The sequence below is a fragment of the Salvia splendens genome, chromosome 6 (assembly GCF_004379255.2).
Source record: "Salvia splendens isolate huo1 chromosome 6, SspV2, whole genome shotgun sequence".
Classification (NCBI taxonomy): Eukaryota; Viridiplantae; Streptophyta; class Magnoliopsida; order Lamiales; family Lamiaceae; genus Salvia; species Salvia splendens.
The window spans coordinates 26,903,789-26,918,065 of NC_056037.1; the positions used below are offsets into that span (position 1 = coordinate 26,903,789).

Below are 14,277 nucleotides of genomic sequence, written 5' to 3' on the forward strand. Positions count from 1 at the left end.
TCCAATGTAGAGGTATTCGTCAAACACATCCGTCGTTTGTCCAGTAGCAAGCTGACGGATTGCTGCAGTACATTTCTGCAGCGTCGTGTGGCTGGGACGGCCGACGGCGTCAAACCTTTCTTGGAAGAACTCTTCCCGGGCTGCCAATGTATTTGCGATGTAGAGAAATAGCGGTTTCCGCATGCGGAAATGGAGACGGAAGTAGGTATTTCCCCAAACCGGGTTATCGCAGAAGTAGTCGCGTACTAACCTTGCGGCAGCTTCCTCCCGGTTACGATGGATGTAAGTCCGGGAGCGTCTTTGGGGCGGCGCAGCTTCCTCAGCCTCCCGGCGTCGATCTTCTTCAAGTGATTCTTCCATTATTCGATGCATTTGCTCATATGGATCCATTAGATCGATTAACTTTGGGGGAAGAATAAAAGAGTTGATTTGAGATGAAAATTGGAGTGGGAAGAGAGATGATTTGAGAATAATAGATGTGTGTTTGTGTGTAAAATGAGGATGAAATAGGAGTATTTATAGAGTAAAAAAAATTGGGAAAACGGTAAAAAAAAAGTAATATTACCGTTTTCGAATTTTAAATTTTTTTTATTAAATAAACCATTTTTAAAAAAAATGATTTATTGCGTCAGCGTGACGAAACCCACTCGCGGCACGGCGAGTGGGCGTCAAGCATCGCGCCGGAGGGCGCCGCGTCGTTTAGGAAAACGACGGGAGTATCTTCTTTAAATTATTACTCCCTCCGTCCCACAAGAATATGTACTCTTTCATTTTTAGTCCGTCACGCAATAATATGCACTTTCCAATTTAAAAACTATTTTCTGTCTAATGAGGTGAGATTCATTCTCCACTAATAATAATTTAATTATTTTTTCTCTTTACCTCTCTTTTACTTTACCAATTTTACATTAAAACTCGTGTTGAACTCAAAGTGCATATTCTTTGAGAATGGAGGGAGTATCTTTTATTTTACTTTTTCTTCATTTCAACTATTTATTACTTTCTCCGTCCCTGAAAAGTATGAACATTCTAGTTTTAGAAACTTTTTTCTCTTTAATGAGGTGAAACCAATTCTCTACTAACAATACTTTAAAAAAAATTCTATTTATCTCTCTCCTGCTAAACCAATTATACATTAAAACATGTATCAAACCAAATGTTCATACTTTTCAATTACGATGAGAGTATTATTTTTTCTAAAAACAAGGGCAGAAAATAAAACACCTCTGTTAAGACAGAACGCAAGGAGTAGATAGCTAGATTTTTAATTAATCCAATATAAAGTGATTTGATTAGCAAGAGAGTGTTAAAAAGGGGGGAAAAGAGAGGGAGAATTAGAGAGGAAAGACATAAAAAGCAAAACATGGAGAGATATAAATTGGGAGGTGATGAAAGAAAGTGTAATTCAGAAATGTGTAAGTGGATGAGGTCAGCTTCTCCCTCTCTTCAATGGAAATAAAGCAGTTGTCTCATCATCATCATCATCATCCCATTACCTCATCATTCTTAAATTTTTGTGTATAGGTGTTGCAGGGATAGAATTTCTGGGCTTGAGATATTGTTTCGGTAGTGAATGCAAGTTTTGTGTCCATTTATATGAGTATTTATTTTTTTGCTCATGGTGAAGTTGAAATGTTAATGCCTTTTCCATCTATTTATTTTGCTCATGGTCTTTTTATTTTTGGATTATATGAGTGAGTGGTGCTTCTAGTCTTTCACTTTATACCCATTATTAAAGAAATTGAGTGAGTTGGATTTTGTCCATTCAAGATTTTCACAAGAAAGAGCTTTTTATTTTACTCACTTTTATGAATTGCAGCTTTTCACTATTTGCTAATTATGGAAACTATTCTTTGAAATATTGGGTTTACCCATGCTCTTTGCACCTCTTTTTTCTCGACGAATTATGAATAAGTAGGCAGATAATTATTTCGTTGCATTCATATCTTTGGATCGAAAAGGTATTCACCGTTTGGGAACCCAATTTGATTATTTTTTAATCTTAATATTTTAAAGCCTACTTGCAACATCTATAGAATTTGATCATCCACATATGTATATTAACATAGTACTAATATCCTTACATCCAACATCAAATTTAACATGTCATGAATAGAAACTATATAGTTCTACCTTCGTTTAAAGTAGTAAGTGGACTGGTACAAAATTGATAAACTTAATTATTTATTTGACTAATTACAACAAAACTATTTTTATGCTACCTCCATTAAGAAAAAAAAGGTTTTGTATTTCCTTTTGTTAGGTTTGTTTTGTTTGGGAGATAGACACGTGATTTTATGAACATTTTTTAGTGTGTAAAGTAGACAAAAAGATGATTATATTTTTAAACTAAATGAGAACAATATAGTTAAAGTAATAATTAAAAAGGATGAGTATTAATAATGATAAACTTTTTTTAAAAAAAATTGTGACATCTTTAATAGACTACAAAGAAAACAAAATATAATCCGTATTGTATCTCGTAAACTATAATATATTATATATATATTTGTGATATACTGATATATATTCTACGTATAATATAAAAAATACTTATACAAATAGAACAATTCACCTGTCACGCATCTATTCTACAATATACATTGATATATTTATGTTCAACAGAGTATAGGAAGAGATAGTGGAAGTGCTAGGATGTGTATAGAAAAGTCTGTTTATAGTAAAATCATTATTTTCCTATTTCACAAGAAGAAATTATATTACAAATGGTTTTTCTTTTATTATTATTTTTTGTTAATATGGAAAATAATATTCTCTTCGTTCTGGGCTAAGTGAAGTGTGGTTTTTTTGGGACGTCTCGGGATAAGAGCATCCACAATAGAGTTGTCAACTGGACCGTGCCAGTCCGGCTCTGCTCGGCCTAGGCCCAGTATGGTCCGGTCCATTAGTGAAACGAAGCGGGTCTGGCCTGATTGGTTGGAATGGGCTCTAATTGGGCTATTTTGTAAACCCAGGCCCGAGAGCATCTGAAGCACAGGGTAGGCCCAGGCGCATCAGAGGCCCATTTTGTATAATTAGATTTTGTAATGTAATTAGGTACTCCCTCCGTCCCAAGGAAGATGACCCCTTCCTTGGGCGACAAGGAGGTTTATACAATTCTATTTCGTGCGTTAAGTGGAGAGAGTAAGGTAAGAGAGAGAATAAAGTAGAGATAAATGTGTTTCCATTTATAGTAATGAGTCATCTTGGTTGGGACAAACTAAAAAGAAAAGTATGTCATATTTAGTAAGACGGGGAGTAATTAATATCTAATAATTGTGTGTATTTCTCTAATTATGCATGTCATCTTGTGCATGAGAAATGTTAATTGTTAATCTTCTCTTTATCGTTCCAATTTATTAGATATCTTCGAATGGACTCAAATAGTAATAGTCTATTATATCCCCATCACTTCTTTGTTGAGTAATCAAGTAAGAGATATCAGTGATTACATTTTTACTAAATTTATAGAAGTAATATTGAACATATGATGTTGGTTATACGTTAAAATGACTTGTCAATATGTTAAGGTTTTTCGTCATCCAATATTTCATTGCATCTTGGATAGTAGTAACTAGCATACAAGAAGGGTTAGTATTGTTACTTTATAAAGTTGGGTCTCTGTCTGCCGACCCACAAGGAATGTTATGAACAAAGCTATACTGTATAGAAACGTAGCTAGTTGGAATTTTCCAAAATAAAATAAGAGCTTCATAACTCTTAGCCTTCTTTGGATAAAGAAATTAATTATATTCGACAACGAAAGTTTTATTTTTCTTAAAAAATTCATTAATTATGGAGTATATTCAACAACGGAAGTTTTAAAAAAAATAATTAATTATATTCGGGGCCAATAGAAAGCTCAATTAATTAATGGATATAGAATAGGTTAACTACTCTCTCCATCCTAAGCTACTAGCAATAAATTGCATTTCAAGTCATCCCAAATTATTTGTGTCATTTAAAACTTTTAGCAAAAAGAATTATTCTCTTTTACGCTTATTTCAAGTCATCCCAAATTATTTGTGTCATTTAAAACTTTTAGCAAAAAGAATTATTCTCTTTTACGCTTTATTCTCTCCACATAATCCATATACATCAAATTTGTTAATTATTCTACTAAAGTAACAGTGCAAGTTGCTTTAGATAGAGAGAGGAAATAGAAAGGAGCATAAATTTGGTAATCTGAAAAGTAAATCAATATTAGATCACTATAATGGTAATAATTAAATTAAAAAGGAGCATTCCTCTAATGTGCAAACAAACAATAACCAATGGTGGTTTTACTCTTTTCAAGTATGTCAACAGTTCAACCATTAACGTACTATTCAATTTCATCTTACAAAGAAAGCAACAGCTAAAACAGTTTATTATATTATCAAATATTACATTGCCAAGTAACAATCATGTAACAACAATCTGCACCAGAAAGAATAAAAATAACTAGATATTGAAGGTTATCACAAGAGGATCCTCACCTGGATCAACTACAAATGTCTTGGTCACTTTCTCATCTTGTAAAATACTAACAATTTCAACTTCATATGATCCATGAAATCCCCTGAACTCGAAATGGCCTTGTTCATCGATATGGCCGTGACATTTTGACAGCCACTCTTCCTTGAGAGCAAGATATTTTTTACCAGCTTCGTTGACGTCCCCTTCTGCATTAACCAAGTGTCCGTTGTCTCGGCTCATGAAGAGCTCCCAGAATCCCCACAACATCACACCCTCAACTGCAGGGTGGGCAAAAGCTTCGCGAAGCATAACTTCCAAATCATCAGCTCTAACATACTCATTAGTGGAAGAGACATCGAGTTCTGTGAACCAGATCGGGAGGCCAAGAATCGCCAACTTATTAAGAGCGGAACAGACAATTGGCCCAACTGGATGATCTATGTGACCCTGTATGCCTATTCCTCCGACAGGTGCTCCCTGCTCTTGGAGGTCAAGGATGTGCTGAATGTACTTCTCGGGTGATGAATGTGAGTCACATCCATCCTCAATGTGATAGTCGTTCACAAAAAGGGTGGCAGACGGGTCCAGCTGATGTGCAATCTTGAACATGTTTGCCCTGATATCTTTTCCCAGACGATCTTGGTAGAACGATCCATGCAGCATTTCATTGTTGACATCATGGTGCTTAAACTTACCCTTGTAACGGGTCAGTAGGCCTGTCAAACGGTTTTGAACCGCTGTCATCAGATCATTTTTGGTCAAAGCTCGTACCCATGACTGAACTGTTGACTCCACCTCCCAGAAGATACAATGCTCACGAAGTTGAATGTTTTGGCTTGAACAAAAATTCAAAAGGTCATCAGCGTCTTTGTAGTTGAAGTTTCCTTTGTTCGGCTCCGTCCAATACCACTTCAACTCATTACCAAAAACAGCCCAGTTGAAGTTCTTCACAAAGAAATTAACGAAGTCCTCATTGTCTATATTTGTCCTGCTTACACATGAACCAAATGGAAAGCTGTTTTGAGTTTGTCTAATTTTCACAAAGGTTCCAAACGGAGGACATGAATCTGATGTGGTAAACTTCAACATAACATCCCGCTTGCGTATCTGCACAGTTAAACATATACCAATATTGTGAAAATACATATCAACATAATGGATAGTAAATTTTATAGAAATCTGGAAAAAGTCTTTACACCAAGAAAAACCAGGGTTTTTTTATCATGTCTGACAAAATTGAAAAATTAATATCATCGTCTGGTGCTAGCACAAACGTACGTTGGACAATCAATAAAATGTGTTTTAAAGCTGAAAACCTACTTTTAGTAGTTTTCTAATACACCAAAAGCCAGAAGTTCAGAACTAACCTTATCAGTTTGTGTTTTCAAGTGTTTGAATCTCGCAGATCTGTCCACTGGAAAGATTTGTAGCCCTGCAACCATTAAATCAACCCCAGGATCCGGACCCTGTACATAAACTATTATCTTCGTGGCTCGATTCTCAATTCTGAAAGATCCGCCAATTTCATGCCATTTATCATCATTAATCTCAACTTGGCCACCATTTACCCATTGAGAGTCCACACCAAGAGCCACATTGACACTCTGAGGTCTAGTTGTCCAACTTCCAATTCGTACCCATGCAGACACTTGATAAGTCAAAAAAAGTTGCACTCTTTCTGTAATCGTCTGAGCTGGGCCCATCCATGTTTGAGTACGATTAGTTACAACAATATAGCAACCACTCAATGGCTCCTTAGGTCCAAGAGACTCTTGAGCCATTGGAGGATGGATATGTGGTGCACCATTGCCAATACTAAGATTGCAGTTTCCAAGTGGGAACCACCCATTGGTGCCTTGTGTAAGGTTGCTATTAGCAACAATATTAAATCCGAAAAGAGAGATCTGGAGAGGCAGAAAAAAGGTAGAACTATGAGTCATTATCTTCATTCTAAGACTGCCAGTTTAATTATTCAGTTACCTGAGTGGCTGGTCGGGATGCAGGTGGAGCTTTCGGAGCATGCTTTACAACTAAATTGTTAAGAAGAATATCAGTGCCCGGAGGCGGACCTTCCAAATATATAATAACCCGTGAAGGCAAGCTATTTAAAAGAAATTTTCCATGCGACTGCACCCAATCTTTATCTGTTGCCTGCACACTGAAAACCAGCATACTTCTAAGAAAAAAGACTTACAGAATATGCATACTGTATAGGGCTGATCACATTTTATTACCTAAAATCCCATGCATAAATCAGACAAGATATGCTACCCAGTTCAGTTACAAAGTGTGATTAAGAAACATGTGAAAACAAGAATGAAAAATAAGCCTTGGTGCATCAGTTTAGTGACTCTAGTCATATCTTTTCCCTTGCATCTTATCCAGGAACTCGTAAGAACAAAACAACAGTATCCACTAAAACCTAATACAAGACTGATTGAACGATAATACACTCAGAAATGTCTACGAATTTGGTCTTCCATGAAAACCAAAAAATACGACTCAGACGAAATGACATGTTACATGTTTTAACCAGTGGTACTTCAGAGCACAATATATTAATTTTATTAAATTTCTACTAGGTATATTTATTCGTGGGTTCTTTTGGCTCAATCTTATCATGGACTGACTCTAGGCCAATAGGGTAAGTTAGTATTTAGAAATGGTGATTATCAATTGTTAGGAACTCTAGTTCTCAAAGGAAAACTCAAGACTTCATATTGGCAAGTTCAGTCTGGCCATTGGTTACTCGGAATGTCTACCAGTTGATGACTGCTCTCAAAGCCAATCCACCAGAAGAGATAGGATATACGAATTTCTTTACAAAAACTGAAGATCGTAACAGGCACATTTTGGTTAGAGTACATACCTCGCAACACCTATGTATTGTTCACGCAGATCTGCTGTCTGAACCCACAGTGTAGCTCTAACATCTGCACTACTGACATTGTTACCAAATATCCGCACTGTAGCAAAAATCTCATAGGCAAGCTTCTTCTGCACTCTGCTCGTTATCTCTTGTTGAATTCCATTCCAGTTCTGAGTACGATTTGCTGTTGATGCAAAATATTTTCCCGTCTGTGGAAGAATTTTTCCACCTGCCATAGACTCATTCAAAACAATTTTGCAACCTCTCCCAGACCAGTTATTAAGGCCATCATCAAATCTTGGGTTCTGTACAATGTCACTATCCTCATCACAGAGAGAACTTTTGCTTTGGGTCTGTTAGATGAAAACAAACAGACCACTTCAGTATAGTATTGCATATGAAAGGTGAAGGAGTATCATATCAAAACAGCAGAAGACTTTTTCTTTAAATATAGATAGATTGTGCATACTGAATATTTCCTGACAATATTTAGATGGCCAAAGACCAGCAGTGGTGTAATTGCACTCTATTTAGCACCAGTGGAAAATTTAGTTCAATGAACTATAAATTTAAGGGTGTGGACTCAAGAGAAAAACATGGACTCAAGAGAAAAACATACTTACTGGCTATTGAGCATGTGACCAGTCATTTAAAGAAAAAGTAGTTTGTAAATAAACTTACAACATATTGACTGGAACCAGGGCAGGAAACTACTACTGATTTTACGAGTATGTCAATGCCAGGCGGAGGTCCCTCCATGTAAAATATAACTCTCTGAGGCATAGTTGATAAACAAAAAATCCCTTCTAGCTTTTCAAAGCACTCCATGGAAGCAGAAATTCTGAAGAAGGCTCATGGTAATCAAGATCGTGATCTCAAGAAACAGATTTAAATCAGAGAAAAAGAATTTACCTTCCAATGGATAAATAGCTAACTGATGAGTGTTGGTATTCAAGTTTCAGAGTGGCCTGCACATCAGCAACAACTTGACCAGATCCTGATATTCCAACCCAAGCACATACTGTGTAAGTGGAACCTGCAGAAACCCTATTTGTTATGTCTTGTTCGAGTCCTTGCCAGCATTCACTCCGGTTCGTAACTCTGGCAAAAGGACCATTTAGACTAGCTGATATCCGTTGAGAATAACCAGAGTCTGAGGAAACAACAGAGCCATCACAGCCATTAGGATGCCATGAATCAAGTCCTCCAGAAAAGTCATGGTTCAGGATGACATTAGTTGCAGGTCTGCTTGTTGTATCATTCAATTCCTCGTTCGAATTCTGCCAGAAATATGCCAAAAAGAAAAGGACTGATGATGATATGAACTTGATGATAGATATGTGTAATCACATATCACATAGACTACAGCACCAGGCCCAACAAATGTAGCAAACAAGAATTTCAGGCTGATGCAGGGTGAAAATCAAGCTACACACTTGCCAAAAATGTTTGGGATTTCCCTGACGATTCATTATAGAAGAAGCTATACATTTGAAAGAAGATTTCAAATCATCAAATGATACTAATTCATGCTGGAGTAGTAAAAAGAAAAAGTTCAGCTTTCTAATCTTCAAAACTGTTGTACTCCATAATATGTACCAAAACACCGCTGCTATGAGATTAACATGATGCTACACAATCTCATTCTTGACCTTGCACAAGAGTAACTGAATGTCAAGCTCAAAAAAAAGATTGATCTTGATTCTTGTCACTTAAATCAAAAGAAAAAATATAGGCTTATCTCGGTTTAATTTTTTGAAGCACCATTAGATAGCTCCTCTGCACGACAATTGAAAAATTACTCCTTCATGTGGCACTAGTCAAATTTAAAGCACAATTAGAAAGTTCGTCAAATGAGCTTTCTAATAGTACTCGTAGTTATGTGTATTCTCGCCATAAGCAGCCTAAAATTGGTCGGAAAATTTACGCACCCGGACTCGCACATTTACATTATCTTTTAACCTTTTTGGGAAATTTCATGCATCCCCCCGAGGATGCATCGAAATATGGATACTATGAGTTGGAAGCCGAAGTTAGTGGCAAGTGTTTTTGCACCTATGTCCTTGCGTGATTATAACCAGGAAGTAGACATGGATTCTTGAAATTGACAGAGGACTTGTGTAGTTGCTCTATTCTTTATAGTCTACCTGAAGTCTGAGTTTAGTTGAAGCATTAATTTGAGGATTTGGAATCAATTGCTCCCAAACAATCTTTAGGGATGGAAATGCACACTTGGTTAAACTTAGAGGGAATTTAACTTAATAAATCTTAATGGCAACTAAGTAGATTCAAACTGAAGCTAACTCCTGCAAAGTTGCTGGTAGGTAATACATACTTGATCAGGCTTAACTTCGCCTATATCTAAGAGTAAAGAATGAAATTAGTATGTTCCAAAAGTAAGCTTTTCCAGATGTTCAATAACCAAGGACTATGGCACATGCAAATTATGCAAGCTAATAAACTAAACATTTTTTACAAGCTTCAATCCATAATGTATTAATCTAACATTACTCATAACATAATAATGTAAAGAGAAAATAACAATTACCGGTTATCAAGCCCTTGACCAGTCATTTAAAGAAAGTGGGTTGTAGATATCAGATAAACTTACATCATATTGACAGGAATCAAGGGCAGAAACTACTACTGATTTTATGAGTATGTCAATGCCAGGGGGAGGTCCCTCAATGTAAAATGTAACTCTGTGAGGCATAGTGGATAAACAAAAACTCCCTTCTAACTTTTCAAAGCGCTCCATGGAAGCAGAAGTCCTGAAGATGGCTAGAGGCAATCAAAATGATGATATTAAGCAATAGGATCAAACTCAAAGAGAAAAAGAATTTACCTTCCAATGAATAAATAGTCAACTGATGAGTCTTGGTATTCAAGTTTCAGAGTGGCCTGCACATCAGCAACAGCTTGACCAGATCCTGATATTCCAACCCAAGCACATACTGTATAAGTGGATCCTGCAGAAACCCTGTTGGTTATATGTTGTTCGAGGCCTTGCCAGCATTCATTCCGGTTTGTAACTTTGGCGAAACACCCATGTAGGCTAGTTGAAACCCCTTGAGGATAACCAGATTCTGACGAAACCGCAAAGCCATCACAGCCATTAGGATGCCATGAATCAAGTCCTCCAGAAAAGTCATGGTTCAGGATGACATTAGTTGCAGGTCTGCTGGTTGTATCATTCAATTCCTCATTTGACTTCTGCCAGAGACATCCCAAAAAGTGACTGATAAAAATGATAGTATGAACTTGATGATAGAAAATTAGAAATGTATGACGGAAGGGCCTATAAATGTTACAAACTTTTCATGCTGATAAAGGGTTAAATTCAAGCAATACACTTGCTGTTTAATTAAAAAATAAGAAAACGGATGCCCCCGAAAATTGATGACGGCAGAACCGATAATACGCAAGCAAATTCCAAAACCATCAAATCACACTACTTCAACCTGGAGGAATATGGGGTCTACTTACCATTTATGGTAAAAGTGAAATGTGACTCTTATCGTGGGAGGGAGGCAGTACATGATTTAAACAAAAAATGTATACAATTCAAATTATAAAATATATATTTTGAGAGACAAATCAAAATACAGAGAAAAGTTGGAGAAAAACTAAGTGATTAGATGGTGGCGCGTGAAAGGATCATCGCTCAACGGATAAAAGTTATTCCATAAATAACATTGCTCAACGGATAAAAGCTGGAGGAATAAAACTAAAAAAACCCCTTTCTCTAATCTTCAAACATCTCGTAGAGACTATAATACAAACTTAAGCCCATCAGCCAAATACCACTACTGATGGGGTTAACATGATGCTACCAAATCTCATTCTTGACATTGCACAATAAGATCAACAAAAACAGATAGTATATCTTTTCTCTAAAGCCATAACATAAAAATATCAGCATATCTAAGCTCATCCAAAACCCAATTTTCAATCATCTAGCACCATGAAGCACCAAAAAGAAGAGGAATCCACATAACACTAACACAAACAAAATATGATCAATGTAAAAGAACTAATGGTGTGATCATACTTAAACACAAAAATTAATTCATAGGCAAACAAGGATAACAGCTCAAACAATGCCCAAAACAGATAACCATCATTACCTCAGAAGGAGTTTTACCATTGGCGTTGCTACTGGATGGCTTCTCCATAAAGTCGATTGATCCCTAAAATCACATTTTCAAAAAAAATAATCATTAAATCAAAATGAGAAGAAAAAATTGACTATTCCAAAAACTGATTGGTCAACGCCCCCTACCTGCGGCTGCGAATCTGAAGTTTGGTTACCGACCGGAATCGTGAAGCAGCAATTTAGGAAGCGCCCCATTATATACAAGCTCCGCTCTGCCAAATTTCGAAAAGTGAAATCTAAGTTAAGCAAAGGCGAGGTCAATTGTCAAGTAACCAATCAATTGTCGAGTGGAGATAGATACATACATACATACACAAATTGAAATGGCACAATCATCTTCACTTTGGGCTTTAAATAGACAGATTTAGGTGCAGTAGAAGATTGATTTATGCGGAATTTAGTCATCGGATCGGATGAGTGACGTTTCCTCAGGGGATGCTGTGCGTTTGGGATTGGGATGCTTGAATTTGAGTGGAAGATTTTGCAGGTTTTATTTGATAATTTATAGATTAATTTGCTTCACAGCAATGTCATGCTTTGCCTATCTGCAAATCGATTGCTGCTGAAATCTGATTTTGAATACAAAATGTTTGGAAGTAGAGAAGCTGCTGCATGCATAGGAACCGACTCTGATGGGATACTATTCACTTCTTTTTCAAATAAATCAATTTTCATATATGATTAAAATAATAAACAACATAATTTAAATAAAAAATTTATAGAAAATTTAAATTGTAAAAGTATATTATCCCTCCGTGCATTAAAAATAAATTCATGAAAATTGTTTAAGTAAGGAGTATGAAATAATGACAAAAGTGGATAAAGTACGATGAACAAAGAAAAAGAGAATAAGTTGATAAAAAGGTGTTAATAATTTAAAATAAACTTTTAATTTTTGGATGAGATTATTTTCTGTGGACACATCGCAATGAAAAGATGAGACTATTTTTCAAAGCATATGTATAGATTTCAAAACTGCTTTAAGAAGCTAGTTTTTCTATATTTTATTGCACCATTATTTGTTCAATAGTTTTGTCTTTTGATTTAACTAATAGAAAAGTTTTCCCTTTAAATGACATTCATGTAATGAAGCTAGTTTTTCTGTATTTTACCGAACCATTATTTTATCGTCGTGCTTGTCGCTGTCAATCCTTGGTTTAACGCAACAACCGATGCATCTGTCCTTGTTGCCACTGCCTGTACGCACCGCTCGTGTCATCTCCCTTCTGGCGACGCTGACGTTATCCCGGTGAGCTATCTTTTTCTTTATTTTATTTTATGTTTTCAACACATCGAACTCAAAACTAATGTTTAAGTGTTCAAACTTTTAGAAATAGATAAATCGAAAGATTTTAGACATTTCTAGCTAATTTGATATGTTTGTCCCGAGCGGTCGTCGGATTCCAAGAAGAATCACCCTTGCTATGTTACAATCAGAAAATAAGTTCACATAAATGCAAATTCAATTAATGGTGGTGCATCTATTTACAAGTGTTTCCAAACTTCTTTAAGAAATTAATTTTTTTGCATTTTATTGTACAATTATTTGTCCAATAGTTTTTACTTTATGATCAATCAATAAAAAAAGTTCTCCACCTAAATGGCATTCATGTAAATTTTCAGAAAAGTATCGTTTTATATATGCATAGATAGATTCAATTAATGTTGGTGCACCTAAGAGCATCCCAAACGGTGCTCTTGCTGAAGGACGTCGTCCGTGCCGACGGCGCGGCACCCTGCTATCCGCCGCTGTACTCTTACCAACGGCACGGCGCTGCTCGATGCATCAAGCACGTCCGTGCCGCTAAGCAAGGCGACGTAGCGCGTTTCTATTCGCCAACGGCTTAGCCGTTGGCAATTTCTATTTTTTTTTAAAAAAAATAAAAAATAATACTCCCTCTGTCCATGAAAAATAGGACACATTGTGAATGACACGGGTTTTAATGTGAAATTGGTAAAGTAAGAGAGAAGTAGTTTTGGTGGAATGTGGGGTCCATATTATTAGTAAGAGGGAAGGGAAAAAAGTAAGAGAGAATGTGAAAAAGTAAGAGAAAAGTTGTGTTAGTGGAATGTGGCGTCCATATTATTAATAAGAGAGAATAGAAAAAAGTAAGAGAGAAGTTGTTGAAAACTTTCCTTTTTAAATGTGCTCTATTTTTTGTGGACATCCAAAATGGCAAATGTGCTCTATTTTTTGTGGACAGATGGAGTATTAAAAATTAAAAAAAAATATATTTTCGGATTCCCAAAAATATAGCCGTTTTATTACCATTTTTTTATTTTTTAAAATCTTTTTAATCCCAAAATCATCTATAAATACACACATTCATCATTCATTTTTCACATCAAATTATCCCTCATTCATATTTTTTCATACAACTCACCTACATCTTCCTCATTCACTCAAACACTCTCTAAATTCAAAAATGGATATGAACGATATCATTGCGGAAGCGGAGCGCGAAGAACAAGAATACTATGAACAATATCATGCCGCCTATGAAGCCTATGTCGTCGCCGCCACCCCCGCCCCTCCTCCTCGACCAATTAGATCAAATCGCCGCTACATCCCTCGTGACCGGAGGGAGCCCACGAAAGGCTCGTTGCCGACTATTTTTCTGACTCGCCGCGGTTTCCAGAAGATTACTTTCGCCGTTTTCGCATGTCAAAAAGGTTCTTTATGCGTATTGTCAACACATTGTTCGCCCGTGTTGAATACTTTCAATCACGTAGAGACGCAACCGGTCGGCAAAGTCTCTCAGCGTTGCAAAAGTGTGCTTGTGCCCTCCGACAA

General features: G+C 36.3%; 1 protein-coding gene and 1 non-coding gene across 5 annotated transcripts; both read right to left on the reverse strand.

Moving 5' to 3' along the window:
- Positions 1-3,271: 3,271 nt before the first annotated feature.
- LOC121810133 lies at positions 3,272-3,379 on the reverse strand. The gene has a single exon (XR_006052391.1). It is a non-coding gene; the product is annotated as a U6 spliceosomal RNA (small nuclear RNA).
- Positions 3,380-4,267: 888 nt separating this feature from the next.
- Positions 4,268-12,095, reverse strand: LOC121809409 (endo-1,4-beta-xylanase 1-like). 4 transcript variants are annotated; one of them, XM_042210011.1, is made up of 11 exons: positions 11,793-12,095; positions 11,610-11,695; positions 11,455-11,517; positions 10,173-10,540; positions 9,939-10,098; positions 8,240-8,607; positions 8,009-8,168; positions 7,328-7,680; positions 6,439-6,616; positions 5,826-6,362; positions 4,268-5,565 (listed from the first exon to the last, which is right to left on the reverse strand). In XM_042210011.1, exons 2-11 carry the CDS (start codon positions 11,676-11,678, stop codon positions 4,444-4,446), a joined length of 3,378 nt encoding a protein of 1,125 aa, XP_042065945.1. In that variant the 5' UTR covers positions 11,679-11,695; positions 11,793-12,095; the 3' UTR covers positions 4,268-4,443. The 4 variants fall into 4 exon arrangements, with proteins under 4 accessions (XP_042065945.1, XP_042065948.1, XP_042065944.1 ...); XM_042210014.1 differs by having other exon boundaries at positions 10,173-10,537; positions 11,789-12,095; XM_042210010.1 differs by having other exon boundaries at positions 11,789-12,095.
- Positions 12,096-14,277: the final 2,182 nt, after the last annotated feature.

What these genes read in the sequence shown, in the direction of transcription:
- LOC121809409 (XM_042210011.1), bottom strand. Translation starts at nt 11,678, where the DNA reads ATGGGGCGCTTCCTAAATTGCTGCTTCACGATTCCGGTCGGTAACCAA. An exon ending in TTGATTCCTGTCAATATGAT is followed by an intron (nt 8,608 to 9,938) that starts GTAAGTTTATCT and finishes TATTTCTGGCAG; the next exon opens with AATTCGAACGAGGAATTGAA. An exon ending in AGCTATTTATCCATTGGAAG is followed by an intron (nt 8,169 to 8,239) that starts GTAAATTCTTTT and finishes AGCCTTCTTCAG; the next exon opens with AATTTCTGCTTCCATGGAGT.